This window comes from Acipenser ruthenus, chromosome 13, assembly GCF_902713425.1.
Source record: "Acipenser ruthenus chromosome 13, fAciRut3.2 maternal haplotype, whole genome shotgun sequence".
In the NCBI taxonomy this organism is placed as follows: Eukaryota; Metazoa; Chordata; class Actinopteri; order Acipenseriformes; family Acipenseridae; genus Acipenser; species Acipenser ruthenus.
Genome location: NC_081201.1, coordinates 9,345,628 through 9,367,617, shown reverse-complemented (window position 1 = coordinate 9,367,617; position 21,990 = coordinate 9,345,628). Strand labels below are relative to the sequence as shown.

Below are 21,990 nucleotides of genomic sequence, written 5' to 3'. Positions count from 1 at the left end.
TACCAATGAGCGTAGACTGAAACTCACTATTAGACACTTTTTTAAGTTAGAAAAACACCTGTTTAATTTCCACGGATTTAGGCCTACAGCTTGCCATTATCATTTCAAGGACGAGCGATTCCCAAATTTAGACTAGTCTGGTGTCAAAAAAGATTAGCTTAACACTGAGTCATTTTATTTTTCAAAATACCAAAACTGTGATTTCATATCTGAGTCTAAAAGCAATTTTAGAGGAAGCTTGAAGAAGGAACTGCAAGAATTTTTGAAAGTTCTTGGCTAAGAATTTTACAACGTGTTTGTCTCTGTCTGTGTGAGGGGTATTCTTGCCATTCTGTAGTTTTTACATTTTGGTTCTCACTGTGTGGTACAGTGTCAGTTTTCATGTATCTTTTTGAAGAACAGCAGGCTTTTTAATTGATGGCTTGCTGTAATGTCTTCTGTGCTGTAAGCCCTTCACAAAGGCTCCATTGTGATGGGATAGAGGGGCTGAATTGCGGCCAGGCTCACAACATTGACACTTGCAATGTAGCTACTGGCCTGGCTTTAGCCATGATGACCTCCTCTTGATTAATGCTGTGTCTGTTTCAGTTAGGAGTTCTGCTGTTTGGAATGCAATATGTTTTTAAAGAAGCAGCATTTCATTTTGAGGAAAACAAACTAGTTTAGTAGATTTGACATTGTGACACAATTGCATGTTTGGTAACGAAAAGTCTGTTTGGATCATGTGAAGAAATTGGCACAGGCCTATTTTAAATGGCTTTGCCAAAACGTGAAATGCCAAAAACCAATGAATGTGCACATGCCAAGCCAAGCTCTTGAAATGCCAGGCTCTCCACTGATCACTCCAGCAGAAGAAAAGTAATTCATAACACAGGTTATAGTGACATCCCGCTTTCTACAACTCCCTATTTTATATAAAACAATCCCTTTTTTCCTATTTTAACAGGTGAGTTACCAGGTTCATATAAAACTTTCAAAAGGGGCTTTGAAATGTTGTTCTGCCTTTTTTTTTTTCTTCTAAACAAAATGCCTATGATTTGAACAATACAATTTCATTTGAAATATAGCAGGGATTCAATTTTAAAGAAGTAACTTACGTTTTGTTTAAAGCATTCCTGTTGATCAGGTGAAATCAGGTCATTCAAGTTGTTCAGGTTTTGTTTACAATATGTGGGAGCTTAAACTGACTTTACTTACGCGTTGCATTACTTGTATGGGTACAGCTTCATTCAAGAGCCTTTGCAGAATTAGTTTTTGCAGAAGGGATTGACGACTATAGGATTTTGTTACTGTAATTATTTATTAAGCTGACAACCATCTATAGTCTCAAAACAAAAAGACACAAATACTGTAAGTAAAAAAGCATGCTTCAAAACGATCAGACTAGCAATGTAACTCATTTGTAAAATGTATAAACCTATACTTTGACAGTAAAACAGACCGATCAGGGGGAAAACAATCAGCTGTACTGTACGTTTGTAATGTCATAACAAACAAAAAAAAGCAGTTTGTAGATTTTGGACTGCTAGTAGTGTATATTGTGTGATTCTTGCCACATACATTGAAATATTTATTGGTGTACATGTCTTGTTTAAAACATGATGAGCAGTTTTCAATTTGTGCAACTATTACTAATAATATCAACATGTCAACTGCCTGCTTGTCATACTTTTGTTTTTAACTTGACAGCCAGAACTACTGGTATCCTGGCTGGGTTATGTGTTAACATTTCTCACATTGGCTATTATGAAGATTGAAGATTACACTTCTGGGGTTTAGATAGAAGGTCTACTGTTGCTCCCAGAGTCTCGTTGCTATTTACATACACATTTAAGTAACCTGAACTTCTTGTTGATGTGATAAACGGTAGGATCTTGTCTGTAATGCTTCTGTGATACCCGCTGCTGTTTCTGGATCTGCAGACAGTAATGACAGTACAAATTACACATTCTATTACATGTGAAAAAAATTGTACTAGTTCCAAATGTCTGGATTTACAGCTACAACCATAAACTAGTAAACAGTGTTCTGTTCAAGTTGTAGTCTCCAGCTACCTCTGTGACTATAAAGGGGAGTTATTACATATTTGTCAGTTTTGTATTTATTTGTATTTATTTTTTTCTTTCATTTTTTTTTTTTTTTAATTCAATATTGCTCGACTGAATTTTAAACTGTTTCAGTTAGCATGTGTTTTTTATATAGCTCCCACATGCAATTAACACTAAGCAATGGCTAATGAAGTACAACAAAGACTGAACATGGTCAGAAAAGATTTTTGAATTGCAAAGTAGTCATTAGATGTACTGTTAAAAAATATGTGATATTTACATGTTGATGAAAGCCCAGAACAGTTGACTGGCGAGTAAGCGTCCCCCTAATCAATCAGTCAAGAGGAAGGTGAAAACGAGCCCAGCTAATGATGAATAATCATGTATCTGAACTGCAGTACCACCACCTACTCTCTGCTATTAATTAAGATCAAACACAACAACAATCATAGCTTCTTTTGATAACATTACCCACAGCACAGCGTTGCATGACATTCGTGGCGTTATAAAACTAGCACGTTTTTCAGGGAATTATTTTCAATTACAGTAATATATAAATAACAGGGCATGCTTTTTATATTGTGGCTTCTCAGAACCATATATTTAAAACGGACAGACTCGTGTTGGACAATAGAGTTTACAGTGTAAGAATGGCACAGATTCACCATGCACAGACTGCAATGTGTCCATACTGTTCCAGAGCGACACTCACTGGTTACCACTTCTAAACCATTTGGTTGTGGACTTGGTACAATACACACTTATGTTCTCACAGTCCAAACTTCGTACACCAAATTAAGTCATATTATAAATCAACCACTGTGTACCATCTAATCCTGTGTGCAGATGTGATTCTGTGCAAAGAACGTTCAGCACAATTCTGAAATTTAAAAGAACCACAGTTTTGTGTTACCGAACTTTTTTTTAAAATGATATACAGTACAATTATGTAGGAGACCTGTATCCTTGTAGGCAGTTCTTGTAGCAGTGCTTCAGAGCTGCTTATCCATCCTCTAACTGGATATGGGGGCAAAAATCTTTTATGTTACCCGAACATTCCCTTCTATCCTGAGAACAGATTTAAAATAAATACAATAATAATCAGAGCTGCTTGTCTAAACTAATTTTGGGTGCTTTTTAAAAGTGATTTAAGTGTTTACACACAAGAAAGGCCGTGGTTTAAGAAAAATCTGGTTTTGTGCATACGATTACAAGACTGTTATTATAATCTAAATTTGTTTTCTCTTTTTTTCCAAGTTCATTTTATACCACAAGTGAAGTTTATGTAATTGGCTTGATTTTGTGGTAACTGTTGCCCCGGGCCTGTCTGTGTTTTTAATGTCGTTTCTAATTAAATTGCAAATGAATGCTTTGCAGCACTTGAGTAAATAACCTGTCAATTCTTAAATGTTACTTGATCTTATGTTGTTCAAGACTATATGAAAGCGGCATGTTGGAAATGTAATACTGTACTTCTTTAAATGTACACACTTTTACATGTTATATGGAATTTCCTTATGTTTGTAAACTGAGAGTAGAACAGTTTTCTGTCACCACCAAGACAAAATTATATTTTTTCTCGAACCTAGAGGGGTCTGCATTCCACACTACGTGAATCCTCAGGGTCTCTTTACTTGCGCAGAAAACATCTAATCTCCTGTTGCTGTCACTGGAGATACTGCAGACAGGCTCATCCCAGAGCTTCTCTCCTATCAGTTCACAGATGGTCTGACCTGAAATCTGCAAAGTATTTTATCCTCTCAGTTGTGTATTTGCAAAGTCAAATGAAAATGTTACTGGACAAAGCAGAGAAGCATTTCCTTAGTCTTGGTAGCATGCAGTAGTCCTCGCCATCATGTTTGGAAAGCGGGCCATCTGGCACATCTCGAAAAGAAACTACTTGTAAACTCTTTGAAGTATCTTCTGCTTGAATCCGTTACAGAGGGCACATTGCACTACACCTCGCTTTCTACAAATTCATGAAACATTGTTTTCCGATTCTGCTTGTTGCATTCTGTTGTGATTTCTTAAAATGAATGAATAAGTAAATAAGTAGCTCTTTTTTATATATATTTTTAGGTTACATTGTATTCATGTTGGTGTAAACTCAGTTTAATGCTGATTCGGCTAAACCATGATGAAACTGTTCAAGCAGACTATTTTATTAATAAATTGTGGCAATGTGCCCCGTCCCTGTGTGCATTTGTATGTATGTATGCGTGCGTATGTTAATGTTGGTGTATAGATTGGTACACGGGATATAAACGGGTCTGTGTTTCACGTGTGTTTAAAGTGTAGATTTGTATTTAGGCACGAGGAGAGCACAAATCACTTCACGTGCTGGTTAAATGTAATATGTGAGCACGGGGTTGCACAGAATTAATTCACGTGCTGGGATTCAAGTGAATAATTAATTAGTAATTGAATCCCAGCACAATAGTATATATAGAGACACGTAGCATGCACTCGTGGTTAGGTGTTCGGGAGTGGAGAACGGGTGTGGAGAAGGAGAGTTAAAATAAGCGAAAAGATCGTAAAGATAAGTGTTTTCACTCACCGTGTTTGTTCGTCTGTCCTGCACCGTCTGTTTAGTGTTAGTCCGTTTTGTTTATATGTTTATTTTGGCGCAAGTGCCGTGTCCTGTTTTGTGTACTGTTTAAAACCCTTTTATTTGTTAAATAAACGCTGAGTGCAGCCATTGCACTCAGCTCATCATCACAACCACTGTCTTTGTTTGAATTCCTGTCTGGTCTGACGCCACCCACTCCGGCCGTCTTTGTGACACGTGGTGTCATCGTGGGATAATAGCGCCTCCAATCGTCAGACCAGGAGAGGGGGTTTTGTGAAAAAAAATAGTAAAGCGAGGATGGGAAGAAAGAGCTGCAGGAAGCAGCAGAAGCAGCAGCAGCAACAACAACAGCTGCAGCCCTCATCCTGCATGCCGGGCTGGGAGGAGGACAGCCACAACGGGGCAGTAGCCACCCCTCTACCCCCACGGCCACCGGGTTCCCCACCGTCCCGGGAAATATGGGACTGGCTGGTGCACCCCGAGGGGAACTTCGCCAGTGACCTCCCCATGGTTATTCACGCACTGCAGATGCGAGATGGGAAACGATGGGAGGACTGGGAGCAACAGCACAACCCGGCATCCGTTCGTGACCTCACCATTGTGGTGCTGGGTTACCTAGCGGCAGACATGGGAGGGATGCCTTCCAGTGAGCAAGAGGGAGAGGAGCAGTCGCTGCCCTCTCCAGTACCTGAGCGGGAGGAGCCTGAGCGTCCACAGCCCGAGTGGGAGGAGCCTGAGCGTCCACAGCCCGAGTGGGAGGAGCCTGAGCGTCCACAGCCCGAGTGGGAGGAGCCTGAGCGTCCACAGCCCGAGTGGGAGGAGCCTGAGCGTCCACAGCCCGAGTGGGAGGAGCCTGAGCGTCCACAGCCCGAGTGGGAGGAGCCTGAGCGTCCACAGCCTGAGTGGGAGGAGCCTGAGCGTCCTACGCCTGAGTGGGAGGAGCCCGAACGTCCTACGCCTGAGTGGGAGGAACCCGAACGTCCTACGCCTGAGTGGGGGGAACCAGAGTGTCCACAGCCCAAAAGGGAGGAGTCGGGGCGTCCACAGCCCAAAAGGGAGGAGGTCGAGGATGATGGCTGGGAGGTTTTTTTAAAGAACCTCGCAGCAGAGTTATGCCCTGGCTGTGGGGCTTATGGGCACACGTTAGCCATATGCCCCACCCAGTATGAAGAGGAGGAACCAGCGCCCAGACGGGGGGACCGCGAGCGTCCAGCGCCCAGACGGGGGGACCGCGAGCGTCCAGCGCCCAGACGGGGGGACCGCGGGAATCCGAAGCCTGAGAGGCAGCTGTTCCCACCTTCACCAGCAGAGCAAGAATGCCTGCTGGTTTCCCCATCACAACCAGCAGAGGTAGAATGCCTGCTGGTTTCCCCAGCCCAACCAGCAGAGGAAGAATGCCTGCTGGTTTCCCCAGCACAACCAGCAGAGGAAGAATGCCTGCTGGTTTCCCCAGCACAACCAGCAGAGGAAGAATGCCTGCTGGTTTCCCCTTCAGAAGCAGAGCCGCACCAGTCCCCTGAAAAAGGGGGAGACTACACGCTGCTCCCACCTTCACCGGCAGGAGCAGAGCAGCCGGAGCTGCCTCTGCCACTTCCAGGAGCAGAGGAGCAGGAGCTGCCTCTGCCTCCGCCACCTACATCGGCAGGAGCAGAGGAGCCGGAGCTGCCTCTGCCACTTCCAGGAGCAGAGGAGCAGGAGCTGCCTCTGCCACTTCCAGGAGCAGAGGAGCTGCCTCTGCCTCTGCCACTGCCAGAAGCAGAACAGCAGGAGCTGTCTCTGCTTCCCATACCTCCACCACGGGGAGTACGGTGGCCGGAGCCCCAGAAAGGGGAGCTGTCGGCCACGAAGAAGGGGGAGGAGGTCTGGAGACCACCAACCCCAGCAGCAGTTTCGCTGCCGGAGATCGTGGGGGAGGTCAGGAGACCTGCTCCCACTGCAGCAGTTTCGCTGCCGGAGATCGTGGGGGAGGTCCGGAGACCTGCTCCCACTGCAGCAGTTTCGCTGCCGGAGATCGTGGGGGAGGTCCGGAGACCTGCTCCCACTGCAGCAGTTTCGCTGCCGGAGATCGTGGGGGAGGTCCGGAGACCTGCTCCCACTGCAGCTTCTTCGCTGCCGGCAGTACTGTGGTCGGAGCCCCACCAAAGGGAGCTACCGGCTACAAAGAAGGGGGACGAGGTCTGGAGACCACTTTCCCCAGCAGCAGTTTCGCTGCAGGAGTTCTTGTGGCCGGAGCCCCACAGGAGGGAGCTGCCGGCTACGAAGAAGGGGGAGGTCGGGGGACCACCTGCCCCCGCAGCTTTTTCGCTGCAGGACTGGACCGGCATGCTGTCAGCCGTGCCACTACCGGCAGGGGTGCTGACAGCATTGCCAGCATTGGGCCCACTGAAGCCTCCCTTCCCAGCCCGAGACTTTGTCCTGGACTGCTGGATTTTTAAGGGGGGAGGTGGCCGTTGAGGCCATGTGTGCTGCGCACAAGGGGGGGTATATGTGGCAATGTGCCCCGTCCCTGTGTGCATTTGTATGTATGTATGCGTGTGTATGTTAATGTTGGTGTATAGATTGGTACACGGGATATAAACGGGTCTGTGTTTCACGTGTGTTTAAAGTGTAGATTTGTATTTAGGCACGAGGAGAGCACAAATCACTTCACGTGCTGGTTAAATGTAATATGTGAGCACGGGGTTGCACAGAATTAATTCACGTGCTGGGATTCAAGTGAATAATTAATTAGTAATTGAATCCCAGCACAATAGTATATATAGAGACACGTAGCATGCACTCGTGGTTAGGTGTTCGGGAGTGGAGAACGAGTGTGGAGAAGGAGAGTTAAAATAAGCGAAAAGATCGTAAAGATAAGTGTTTTCACTCACCGTGTTTGTTCGTCTGTCCTGCACCGTCTGTTTAGTGTTAGTCCGTTTTGTTTATATGTTTATTTTGGCGCAAGTGCCGTGTCCTGTTTTGTGTACTGTTTAAAACCCTTTTATTTGTTAAATAAACGCTGAGTGCAGCCATTGCACTCAGCTCATCATCACAACCACTGTCTTTGTTTGAATTCCTGTCTGGTCTGACGCCACCCACTCCGGCCGTCTTTGTGACATAAATACACACCCTTTGAGTGAATTCGGAACTGTTAAAAAACAACAATTGCAACACAAGCAACAGGTCGGCTGACTAGGGCCTCTTTGCTATTCATGACATTAAGGAGCAAATTCAATTTGCCAGTTTCAGTAATTTAGCCCTTTTTTCAATTTTTATCCTTAGTTTCAATAAAATATTACATCACCATTTTTTATTTTTTATATCAAAAAAAGTCTGTCAGTAGAATGAGTAAGAAAAGAGAGAGAGAGCGGAACATTGAGATCAAGACCCCCTGCTGGGATTGGCTGACCCTGCAGAGACAGGATCTGACATCATAGCAGTCGCATTTCCTCTCCACATTACAGTCCGGAGGGGAGTTACGCTGTGCCGGTGAGAAGCGAACGACAAGAAATAGGCTTAAAATCCCTTCAATTGGTTAGAACAACTGCTGATAAACATAGTAAACAGACAGGTCTTGTTATCCAAAATAGCAAATGTACTATAAAAATGTGAGAATTCAACTTACAAGCACACTGTTTCTCGTGGCTCTTGAGGGTGTTTATGGACAGCACGTTACGTTAGCTCACCCCCGTTTTAAAACATAATAAAACTAGCAGGACATAAACTAGGAAAGGAAAAACTACATTAAATGTATGAAAAAACACTAAATTAAAACACACTCAAAAAACACTAGGTAAAGACTGTGCTTTTTAATTTAACTTATATTAATTAATTTAAGAAAATGTAGGATACTAGACCCATGGTCTGCTGCATCCGCCACATTGACTGAGACAAGCTTGTTCGGTGAAATTGTTGTCTTCCACGGGTATGAACTTTCCTAAATCGACAGATAAGGGCGATTGCCTGCAAATCAGACCTTTATTTGGTTAGTAAGACATCTGAAAACCAATGGTTGCTAATTTTTTTTTTTTTTTTTTATTCAACAGACAAAGCAAGAGCGGAGGCGCCTCTTAACGGTTTTGAAAAGGAACATAACGCTTTCTCTTCATTTAATATCTGCCCTGTGGTTTCCTTCCATCTGTTATTTGGTAAAGCATTAAATCAAGTGGCACAAAGCCCTGTTCTGAGGGTCTGCTTTGTTAGTTGAGGGTTCTGTGTGGAAGATTTTCAATCCAAGACATTCTGAATCTGGCAAACTAGGATTCCAGCTGAATTTGTTTTTACAGCAGTTCCACTTTAGAAACGCAATCTTTGTACTGAATACAGGCAGAAATAATGCACTAGTCTGTGAGAAGCATTTTGAGTAACACTGAAGATACTGTGTCTGTGGACTCTGGGCTCTGAAAGTGCTACTGTATGGATTGAATTGCAAGCAGAAGCCTCTGTGCAGTAGTTTGATGTTCTGTGAAAACCTACAGTTTTAAGGCAGTAATTTAAATTGTAATTTTAAAAGTCCTTGAAGATATAATAGTAATAAAAACATCAACACAATGCTTCATTTGCTGTTTTTTGAAAGGTAGTATTGATTGCCAGTGCTTTCTTGTTCAGTAATTTTCTGTGTCCAGCATTCTTGTCCCTTTCTGCATTAGGCATCAGTATCTAAATGTCATGCCTTTAAAGCTGCGTGTCTCATAAACACTGTAGACTGTTTTCTATATTCTGCAGTTTAACCTTCTGTGTGCTCCATGTTATGTTGCTGGTCCCTCCCTCCCTCTTTAAAACCGGTTTACAGATTAACATGCTAGTGGCGAAATTGTACAGCTGGCAGATGCAAACATGACATCTGATAATCAGATACATGTTATCATTGGTCATCATAATAGTCTCTAGGCTACCATTTGTTGTTCTTTTTTTATCAAGAATAAAAAGTGTACTTAAGTGACTGTTTGCTTTGTGTAAGTACAAAAGTGACTCCCAATTTGTGTTTAAATAATAGTTTATGGCATTATAAAACAATGAAGAAACAACTTGGAAGAAAAGTTTAATTGCTCCTGCAACCAACTTGTTCCTGGCTAGTTTAATAATCCTGCTGTTGTCCAAGATCTTTATTCTACATCTTGTCAACACCAATAAAACAAAACCTGTTCTTGGCAGAACATTTACCTCCTCAGTCCATTAAAAGCTCCTAGTTTATAAAATCATAAACACGTGTGTGTTGAAATGAATGAAGTTCATTCTGTGTAATTCGTCTGTAAAGCTGCTCTGCTGCAGATGGGTGCCCTGTTTCATATTTTGCAGAAGTAATTTACCGCAGCCAGGAAATCCAGTGAGTACACATGGACAGGATTTGCCCGGTATACACCCTTCTAGTTTGTTTTCCATGTTAAGAAAACCTCAATTTAAGAAGATATAGGCTGAGCTTGGTAAAAATACAGTAACCCTATTTGAATCATACATTCCCTAATGATTTATATATACTGTAAACATTCATTATATGTTCCATTATATACAGCTATGGCTAAAAGTTTTGCATCATTAGAATTTTAAGATTGAGACTAATTAAAACTATATATAACTATACTGTATGAACATCATTTTAGATGTTTTATTTAACATCATGTAATCAAAGAAACTGCAAAATGATATTGCAAACGTCTACCGGCAGCCATAATCGCAGTGCAGTATTTCGTGTTAGATTTCGAATTGCCACATTTTTCAATTTTCTATTAAGTATTTGGAAAGCGTAATACATAGCCCTTATTTGGAAACAGCTGTAGTTAAATTAAACTTGTTCGAATATTATTATTATTATTATTATTATTATTATTATTATTATTATTATTATTATTATTATTATTGTGCTTGAGACAGTACCAACCTGTAAAGAAGCTGCCTTGTTTTGGTGGATTGTTATTAGGTGACATTCACTATCAATTTCTCTTTTTGTCTAGAGTTTCAAACTATACAGTACCAGCGTTAGCTTTTCTTAAAGCAGATACATTGAATAGTTACTGATTCATATTTTCTTCCCAGCGTGTAGCTGTCTATTGCAGAAACAGCTTTGGGTTTCTCTAAAAGGGCTTTTAACTAATGATAATTTTGTTTCCAAAGTCAAAAGATGAAGCTTGTTAAGCTACAGGAATGTTTTTCCTTCATTTGTGAAGATCAGCTGACACAGATGGATTTATAAAGAATGAGAGAAGTGACTTCAGTTTTAATGTTGTGTTTTTTTTTTTTTTTTTTTTTTTAAATCAGATGTGGTTAAGAATACCAAGCATGGCAATGTTAGGGGTGTTGGGTCAAGCTGGGCTTCCTAATTTGGGCACTAGTTGTTTGGAATCTGTGGACAGCTGGGGTGTTTGTCTGATAAATAATTGCAAAATTGAATCCCTGTGGGTTTACTTTCTGTAATTGGGTACATTTGTGTGTTAGTCTCTTGAGGTGCACATATGGGATGGCTTATCCAATTGTGACAAATCTTGGACATTCTTTGACAAGTTTTTGAAAAAGGAGGGACAAGGATTCTTTCTATCTGCCTATCGCCTCCATTTCTACATTACATACTGTATATCTGAAGAATCAGTTTACCAATTGTGACGAGACTTCCCAAGGACATTCTTTTAGCAAACGTTTTTGACTGTATCATAATCAGTTTTTTAAAAAGCCGCTAGTGCATCAAAATAACAAGTTTATGAGTATATAATATGATTAATAACGATTTCCTTGTTAAAGATGCATTTAATAAGGAATCTCTTTTTTTGTGTGCAGCATCCCCACAATGAAGAGTCTGTCCAGATGTATAGCCAGCCTTGCAGTGATTTATGAAGGTGTGATGTGCTCTATAACCGTGTTCTTGTTTGGACATTGCTATGCTTTGTCCCAGTAATTATCTAGCTAATTCATTTCCAATGATTCCTGTATGTACACACAGTAATGTCACTTTTGAAATGCATTTTCAGCAGTACAGTAATATTAAGGTTGGTGACTTCCTCCAATCAACTGTACCAGTAAAGCTTCTTAAAGACGTTTTATTCCTGTTTGTGTTAATCGAGCACAGGGGAATGCCTGCCTGCAGTGGCGTCTTTGTCATTTAACTAATGTAAGATTTTGGATTTGCGGTCCCCATAACTGCAGTGCATTGATACAAGTGGGTTAAAATCAGAATAAAGAAGTCATCATGTTTTTATGTTTTCTACTGCAAGTACACCTCCTTAAGACCAGTGCACCATTAAGACCCTGTGTCGGTCCCTTTTTATTTGGGAGACACTCTGAAGCTCTCTATAGGTTACCATTTTACTCTGTCCCTTTTGGCAGAGTTAGAAACTTGCTAGTACTGCACTAGGTCCTGGATTTCAGAACTACCTCTATTTAGGTATATTATTGAAATGAACATGTATCACCAATCAGACCCTGCTAAATCTACTCTGAAGTGATTGCACTTCTCACAGCAGGAATACATCTTCACTAAGTCTCAAATTAGGAGTTGTTCATGCAGGTATAGGGGAGGATTAACAGGAGCCTGATTGCATAAACTCCAGCCTCCAGATCATATTAATAATATACTTGATTGAAAGTAGTTCTGAAACCCTGGACTAGTTGTCGGACTAGTGTGAGTTTTATAGTTTTTTATAGTCCCATGCCTTTCACTTGTATATTTACATAGCAGTCTTTTCCTTGTTCTCCTCTCTGGTGCTGATGTACTAGAATACTGAGAATAGACTTGTCTTCTGGACTGGAATTGTTGGAACAGGGCCAGACTTCTTTCGGATCCCTCTTGAATACAGAGAGGGACAGACTTGCTGAAAGTCAACAGTGGGCTATGCCGGCCTCCATTCTCTCGGCCTCTCACTAGGGGGTCTGTGCATTTCCGCAGGAGCTCAGCTAGGAAGTTTTCTCATGCCCCATTTCTCAGGCAAGCGCGGAACTCTGCCAAAAGTTTAAGATGGAAATCAGAAGATGTCTGTCTTGGGTGTTTGGGTTTAAAATGTATAATTTATTAAAATGATAAATTGTAATTCCTTCTTAATGTAAACAACTTCACTTTTTCTTCTTTCATCTGGTAAAGGAACCCATGCAGTCTCGAAAGCTTTAACTTATGTGGATTCTTTCTTCTTTCATCATCATCATCATCATCATCATCATCATCATCATCATCATCATAACAATCTAGTCTGAATAAAAATATCACTGAACGAAACTTAACAAAAGCGAATGATTTGGAGTGTGTGTGTGTGCGTGCGATATAACCAAACACAAAGAAATGGTTACATTAATTTGACCAAACAAACAGCACTTTCTGTATTATTTATTACGATTGCCTCGTGACAAACCACAGTTCAACCATTGTGCTAGAGGTTATTAAACCGTCTTTAGATGCCATGTGTGTGGCTCTCTAGTATAATTTAATTTAAAAACAACTACATTCTCTACAGACCTTCACTGAGGCTCTAACTGTAAACAGGAAATGGTAGCAATGGGATACGAAAAACAGAGCCTGGCTGGTGTCACTGAAAAAGCATTAGAGACCTGCATTCTCGTCTGGAGCCCTGGTTTAGTGTGTCACAAAAATTTAACCAAGAGTGATTTTTAGTGTGGGTTGAGTTGCTATAACTGTTTAAATAACATATCTGTAATTTTTCTTTTCATTGTCAACATCCTTACAGCTAATCAGCTCTTTTCAAAATGACCACTCTAGTACACTGCGGTTTGAGACCTGTCCTTTAAATCACTGCAGGAAGAGCGATTTTAAAAAATAATAATAATAAAAATAAAAAAAGGTGCTCTGGCTTTTCTGTTCTGTACCACATCATGGATCGTTATTGCTGTGTTACCTGTTTGACAATGTGGGCAATAATCCTTACACTATCAGTGCACTAGAGCAGACATTTTGAAAAGAGCTTTGAAACAGACTTTAAAAAGTTGTCAGGTTAACAATTAAAAGAAAAATTACAGGTACGTTATTTAAACAGTTGTAGCAACACCTGGGGATGTATAACTCTATTTTTCAGAACCGCTCTACTTACTCTTTAAACCCTACAGAAAAGTATTACATATTTAATGTTTATAAAGATAGAGTGGACGGAAATACATCTGGTTCCCAGCTGCAAAAAGATGCTAAGAGTAAACAGTCCTGGGAGCCACACAGTAATACACAGAGTGACTGACCTGACCGAGAGATAATGTAATATGTGAGGGAGAGGCGTTTTACATTCATCAACAGGATCAGGCAGTAATACCCAGCACAGATGGAGTTGCTTGGGATGTAACTGTAATTTCTAGTGTGGTGGGTATTATTGCCATTATACTGTATGTAGATATTTGTGATGCATTTTAGGTTTTGTATCCTTCCACTGGAGCAAAGTAGTTCCTTAAAAAAATGCTTTGCTTATCCATGTGGTGTGTATAGGGATGACGTCTCAAGAAAGGTTATGAAGCCATAAACTAATCAAATTGTAAATTTTATAGCTCTTGTAATTTGCAAATTGCTTGCAGACAGTTATGCAAGCACTTTTGAATGCAGCAGTATAATGTAATACAGTCATTTAAAGGGACCCACACAGCTGCGGACCATGGCAACATCTGTTCTGCTTGAGGAACCTAATGCAAACCTTTAAACCCTGTACCGGGCAATGGGGGCTGATCTCAATACTGCTGCTACCTAACTCCATATTACTCCTCCTGGTTTGTTTTCCTACAGGCATGATTTATTGACTCCTTAGTTGAATGAAACCAGCAGAAGAGTAGGTTTAGATATCTTAGGAGGTGGGGTGAATAGCATACATCCTGAAAAGCATCGGACAGCACTTCTGCCCTTTAAAACCGTAACTTGTTTTGAGATGGCTAAGATAGTTTTAATTTATATAAGTAAGATGATAAATTTGTAAATTTATAAGTGTGCAGTCTTGTTCCACCTCTATATTTCATGTTTTGGATTCTTGTAATGTGGTACTGCTGCCTTAGCGTTTAGTGTCTGCATGTCAGCTGTTATTACGATGAATTCAACCTCATTAAGATTGGATCCAGATGTTTTAATGTTTTTAGAATGTATTAGTAGGTTAAACTGCGCTTTTTTGGGGGGGGATTTAAGGACGTCCAAGAGTGATTTGTGTTCACATTTAGGGATGTGCTTTTGGTAAATTTTTTATAAACGTTTAAACAATTTGCATATCTACCATATCTACAGACACACATACTCTCTTTATATTACATTCTGATACTCACAGCCCTGGTTAGTATTTTTTTAAGCAAATAAACCCTAAATAAACAAATAACGTTTTAACATTGCAAAGAATTAACTACAAAAAACAAACAAACAAACCCTTACACAGACTGTATATTTAAATGTTTATATTTATGGTTGTAATTAAAGTTGCTAGTGGAGATATAACTATATACATACAGTACATATTATTGAACACATTTCTGGATAGTGTGTTTCTAAAGGTTCATTTAACAACAAAAAACAGGAAGCTGGTTTTTTTTTGTGTGTTTTTTTTTTTTTTTTTTATAAGTAACTTTGCCCAAAATTATGTTTAAAAAAAAAAAAAAGTAAAAAGAAACGAACACCACCAACTGTACAGCGCTAATGAAACGAACACCACCAACTGTACAGCGCTAATGCAAAATGGCTACAGGAAAGCGAAAGCAACTTGTGCTTACAATTTTAAAAAAAAGTTGGAAATACTTTCACTTCTGGAAAAGGTAATTTACCTGCGATAAAATAGCACAATATTTTGGAATTTTAAAGACCACTGTGGTTTTACAAAATCTGCCTCGGAGATTTAAAAGTTTGCAGTCTTTGATAGTAGGGGTGGGATTTTTGAGATCTACTGTTGCTCGAGATGAGTACTTGAACATTACAATTTCCGTGTACTCGCATCAAAAGCCACTCTCCTCTACATACTGTACTAGTGTACATAAACCTCCGAAACATTGCCACAAGTCCTATTTTAAATGTCAAACTAACACACAATCAAGTAATATATTAAGTAATTTAATATAATGTTTGCCTTCTTGTGCAGTTAATTGTATATGGTCAAGTAATACTAAATAACGTAACATATTCAAATTCATGTATCCACACAACTTTACATTAAATTGTAAAAAGAGATGCCTGGCCTGACTGTTTGAACTGTGTCTCGGAGGTCCTTTACTTTAGTGCCGTAGTTCTAACACAAATAACAATTGTACTAAACATAAATGGCAGTTCGGTCCAAAAGCTTACACAATTTCAAGTGGTAAAGGCCTTCCACCTATGGGAAGATTGGGGAATGGGGTCCACAAAGTTTGTGGTAATTGCAACAGCTGCAGCACGATTTTCTTTAAGTTTTTCCAGCCTCGCTGTTATTGTTTTAGGGGTCGGCACAGTATTGGGATAATCTTACATCGATTTAAAAACTGCTTTATTTATTTTATTGTTTATTGCAGAAGAGGGCTGTGTATGTATTGGTGACTTTGTGCGACAGTACTGTCCATCAGCTAAAACACTGCCTAACACCAGCAATCTTAATCGTAAATATTTGACAGAATTATATCCCTATTTTTAATATTCGTAAAATAAAATTCAAGGGATTTTTTAACAATAAAAAACAAAAATGCAGACCACTAAGTATAATACAGTACAATCAGTATACATGATAGTTAACAGGAAACGCTGTATAGAGCTGATAATCCTAGCATGGTCTAACAAGGTAACCACCCTTTTATGAAATACTATTTTTAAAACTGAATGGAGTATGCACTTCACCTACAAGTGCTGTGTTGTTCAAATGTACTGACAGCGAGAAATGTTGATTACCTGTTTGATTGCTACAGATGCAACTCTATGTTTTGCAGGGTATTCATTTAAAAAGTGATTTGTCTACTGTAATTGACATAACTGAAATATTTCCATAGTAATAATACAAAACAAACAAGAACCACAGCTGCACGGTTCCCTGTAAATGACATTATGGTGATGCATTCAAAGTGTTTGCATCCAGACAGGACTGAATCTCTCAAGTGTGTGTGCTCCTGTACCCTGCTTACAGGCTTGAATTAATTAAACTGGGACACAGGGCTCCATGGCAACAAGCGTTTGTGTTTATTTAGTTTGAGCTTAACAGAATATATATTTGTTTAATTTAGACGATCGTACTGCCGGGGCTCCCGAGTGGCGCATCCAGTAAAGGCGCTCTCTGTGTGGAGTGCAGGATGCGCCCTATAGCCTGCAGATCGCAGGTTCGAATCCAGGCTATGTCACTGCCGACCATGACCAGGAGTTCCTAGGGGGCAGCGCACAATTGGCTGAGTGCCGCCCGGGTAGGGAGGGCTTATGTCGGCAGGGCAAACCACAGTTCACCGCACACCAGCGACCCCTGTGGCTGATAGGGCGCCTGCGAGTCTGCTGTGGAGCCATTCAGATCTGTGTGGTCCTCCGGCACTATAGGTCTGGTGGCTTTGCTGTGGATCTGCAGTGTGAAAAATGACGGATTGGCAGGAAGACGTTTCGGAGGACGCTTTGTTCAGAATCCGGGGGGGTTACAGCGGTAAACCGGGATAAAAATAATAATTGGGCATTCCAAATTGGGTAAAAAGCATTGGCGACGACTACATTTAAAACCAAAAAAAAACCTTTGTACTGCTAAAACTACCTAGACTAACTGGACAGTAGAGAAGGTGGCATTTTGATACGGTAGGCTAAACTACAGACGTACTGTATGTAGTCAACAGACTACAAAAAATGATTACAAAGGCAAAAAATATAGTATCAAAAGGAAAGTCCCAAAACAAATCATTATTTTATAATGAGTAGATGAACTAGAATACAGGCATGGTTTCTTTCAATATGTTCCACATCAAATGCATGTCAGCAGTTCGATATTTCTGGGGTGTTTCTTCACAGCATTTGTCGATTTTGCAGCAAATTATAAATTGCTTTCTGTTTCTTGTCAATTGAGACAACATGAAATCCATCATTATAGTGTGCAGTGATCTTGAAGGATGGAGCACTTTTAATTTCAATTGTAGTATTCTTTTTTTTTTTTTTTTTTTAATGATTTTTATTTTGTCTTTATTCTGAAGGAATCTCACAGTCAGATAAAGGAACTCCACCCCAGACTGTGTGTCCTTATCCGAGGGGAGACCGGCTATGGATTCAACCTTCACAGTGAGAAGTCGAAGCCGGGACAGTACATCCGGTCAGTGGACACAGGGTCGCCAGCAGACAAAGCCGGATTGAAGACACAAGACAGACTAATTGAGGTAATTAATGGGCTTAGCAGTCCTCTATTTCTAACTTATTCTTAAAGACCAGTCGTGGGTATACTCTCTAAAGACTCCCCTTGTATTTTAGTATATTGGACTGCTTTAGGGTTTTTTCAGAGCATGCAATTATGTTAAGTGGATCTGGGATTGCACTTTAAAGGGTTAAAAGTCTAAAGGTTGTCTCTCTGGACTCCTTGACGTCTTTTTGGAAAGATCTGGAATTGATCTGCATTGCAGTGTAAATACTAGCAATATAAACACCAATCCATGTAATGCAAGGGGAGTTGTTTATGGAATGCCGGTGTATTTCCTGGAATCCGGTCAGAATCGTTGACGCACACACAAACCTGTCGCGGTAATGGAATGCAGATGTCAGCCGCTGTCGGAGAATTCCGGTCACATGATTTTAAAACCCAGACGTCAGTGTAGTTTATGGTTCTTGATTAAAAGTTTTTAACCAAAAACAAAGTAACTAACTAGGATGTGGTTAATCTTGGAAAGCGTGTTTTGTTTTAATAACACAAGAACCTGTTGCAGGTTAATTCAAAGCAAATTCATGCTGATGGGCTGTGATTTATGGCACCACAAATCTTGCATTAAAGGTGTGGCCTTACCACAAAATGCTCAGTCTCCTGTCTTAAACCATGAATGTAAAGTCCCTTTGGTGGCTGCTTGATTCAAGGTTGTTGATTTACGTATAGGCCTTTTCATTTTTAGATTCACCAGTTGTCATGAAACTTGGCATTGACATTCATCAGCACAGCTTCTTGAAAGAATCTTTAATTAGCTTATTGTGACCGAGATGTACCTATTCAGTACATTTATATTTTCACAGATTGTAGTCTAGTGTAATATTACGCACTGCAAGTGCACGCAAATCCTGTGTCGCCAGCACTTCTGCGTATTCAAGTCGTTGTTTCTGTTTAAGTGTCAAATTAAACAGGGCTGCGGTACTTACTTTACAGGTTTTCTACACCATGTCCAACGTGTATAGTAATACAGCTGCTGTAGTTCTGTCCACTTGTCACAGTTCTGGTAGAATGATCGCCAAAGAACAAGAAATGGCCTGAGGAGTTGCTGACGTTCAAAAGAATTTCAAAGACTTCTTTTTCATTTGTATTTTTGTTTTAAATAAGCATTGCGGTATTGTGGGCCCTGTGGTATTTTCCACATCCTGTCAGTAAGTTGTTTTTTTGCCCATGAGATTGATACATACAGCAGTTGTAATGATGTCAAGATTACAACTTCCCAGACTAAGTTTTCATGGCACTGTAGCTGGGTTGAGGGACAGTTTTTTTTTGGAATTGTATTTTTGTGGTGTAGGGTTTTGGATTATTATTATTATTATTTCTTTATTTATTTATTTATTTATTTGCAAATGCCCTTATGCAGGGCGACTTACAATTGTTACAAAATATCACAGTACAAAGTATTGCATTTATAAAATATCACATTACAGAATATCATAGTACAGATGAGAGCAGTTATGAAAGTTCAATAAGATCAAATTTAAGAGCAAAATAAAGAATACAGTAAATTATAAGGAAGAGAAAGTTTGACTAAGAGCAGTTATAACTTATAGTAAATATTTGCTTATATGAGTAAAGTCCAGTAAGAACATGTAGTAAGAATGATAAATGGATGAGAATGATTTCAAATAAGAGCAATAAAAAAAAAAAACATGAGTATGGTTACCTATAAGAGTAAAATCAGATCCAAGATACAGTTATAGTTAGGAGCAGTGGTTGAATGCAGCATAGTATGGAGCAGTTCAGTGCAGGTACAAGCTGATGCAAGAACTAGTACAATTGGGTGCCATATACAGTGCCGTGAAAAAGTATTTGCCCCCTGTCTGGTTTTCTGCATTTTTGCACATTTTTCACATTGTATGTGGTCAGATTTTTTTGTGGGTTGTAGTAGTATATAGAGGGAGTCTGAGAGAAAAAATGACACCAAAGTTTGGTGCTTCTTTCATTTATTTGGTGTGCAAGGTAATCAAACATGTAATCTTCAGGTGTGAAAAAGTTATTGCCCCCCCCCCTAGTTAACTAAACCCAATTAAAGGGATAATTAGGGTCAGCTGTTTGAGTACTTTGGTTAACAACCAGGCCTGATTTGGGCCAGCTCTGCCCAATATAAATCAGACTAACTTTGGCCCTTACCATCAGAGTGAAGTTGTCAGCACACAGGTTCTAGAGGCACATCATGCCACGAACAAAAGAAATTCCTGAAGACCTCCGGAAAAAAGTTGTTGATGCTTATCAGTCTGGAAAGGGTTACAAAGCAATTTCTAAGGCTCTGGGGCTCCACCGAACCACAGTCAGAGCCATATTGTCCAAATGGAGAAAGTTTGGGACAGTAGTGAATCTTCACAGGAGTGTCCGTCCTGCCAAAATCTATCCAAGAGCAATCGTCCAGGAAGTCACAAAGAACCCTAGAACAACATCCAGGGATCTACAGGCCTCTCTTGCCTCGGCTAAGGTCAGTGTTCATGACTCCACCATCAGAAAGACACTGGGCAAAAATGGGATTCATGGCAGAGTAGCAAGGCGAAAACCATTGCTCACTAAGAAGAACATGAATGCTCGTCTCAAGTTTGCCAAAAAGCACCTGGATGATCCTCAAGAGTTCTGGAACAATGTTCTATGGACAGATGAGTCAAAATAACTTTTTGGCCGGCATGGGCCCCGTTATGTGTGGCAAAAACCAAACACTGCATTCCACAGTAAGAACCTCATACCAATGGTCAAGCATGGTGGTGGTAGCGTCCTGGTTTGGGGATGCTTTGCTGCATCAGGACCTGGACGCCTTGCCATCATTGAAGGAACCATGAATTCTGCTCTGTATCAGAGAATTCTACAGGAGAATGTCAGGCCATCCGTCCGTGAGCTGAAAATAAAGCGCAGCTGGGTCATGCAGTAAGACAATGATCCGAAACACACAAGCAAGTCTACATCAGAATGGTTGAAGAACAAGAAATTTAAAGTTTTGGAATGGCCTAGTCAAAGTCCAGACCTAAACCCCATTGAGATGTTGTGGCAGGACCTGAAACGAGCAGTTCATGCTCGAAAACCCACAAATGTCACTGAGTTGGAGCAGTTCTGCTTGGAGGAGTGGGCCAAAATTCCTCCACGGCGCTGTGAGAGACTAATCAATAACTAGAGGAAGCGTTTGGTTGCAGTTATTGCTGCTAAAGGTGGCGTAACCAGTTATTGAGTCTAAGGGGGTGATTACTTTTTTACACGGGGGCATTGGGTGTTGCATAACTTTCTTTAATAAATAAATGAAATATGTATCACATTTTTGTGTTATTTGTTCACTCAGAGTCCCTTTTATCTAATATTAGGTTTTGGTTGAAGATCTGATAACATTCATTGTCATAAATATGCAGAAAATCAGACAGGGGGCAAATACTTTTTCACGGCACTGTAGTCAAGTATAGTCAAGAGTTGAGGTTTACAGATGCTGTCTGAACAAGTGTGTCTTGGATTCCATTCTGTACTTCTGATCTGAATTATTTTATTGCAAAGTCTGTTATTGGCTGTGGCAAAGCACCCCGCCCCTGTGTGCATTTGTGTTATCTGTTGTATGTTGCGTGTGTAAATGTTGGTGTATAGATTGGTACACGGGATATAAACGGGTCTGTGTTTCACGTGTATTTAAAGTGTAGATTTGTATTTAGGCACGAGGAGAGCACAAATCACTTCACGTGCTGGTTAAATGTAATATGTGAGCACGGGGTTGCACAGAATTAATTCACGTGCTGGGATTCAAGTGAATAATTAATTAGTAATTGAATCCCAGCACAATAGTATATATAGACGCACATTTCTTGCACTCAGGGTTGGGTGTTCGAGAGTGGAGAACGGGTGAGAGAGAAGGAGAACGTAAAGTAGTAAAGTGAAAATAATATCTAGAAGTGTTTGTACTCACCGTGTTTGTTTGTCTCTCCGTGCACCGTTTGTTAAGTGTTTAGTACGTTTTGTTTATATGTTTCGTTTGGCGTGTAGTGCCGTGTCCCGTGTTTTTGTCTGTTCAAACCTTTTATTTTCTGTTCTGTTTATTAAATGCTGAACGCGATCACGCGTTCAGCCTCACCAAAACCCCATCTCTCTGTCGTTTGTGTTCCTGTTTCTGGCCTGAGTCCTG

General features: G+C 40.4%; 1 protein-coding gene across 1 annotated transcript in view; it reads left to right on the top strand.

Moving 5' to 3' along the window:
* LOC117418526 (Na(+)/H(+) exchange regulatory cofactor NHE-RF2-like) overlaps positions 1-21,990 on the top strand; it is a 58,903-nt gene that overhangs the window by 25,716 nt on the left and 11,197 nt on the right. The window contains exon 3 of the mRNA XM_034031671.3: positions 17,659-17,838. Within this exon, the coding sequence (XP_033887562.3) occupies positions 17,659-17,838 (180 nt within the window). The remainder of the gene's footprint in view (positions 1-17,658; positions 17,839-21,990) is intronic.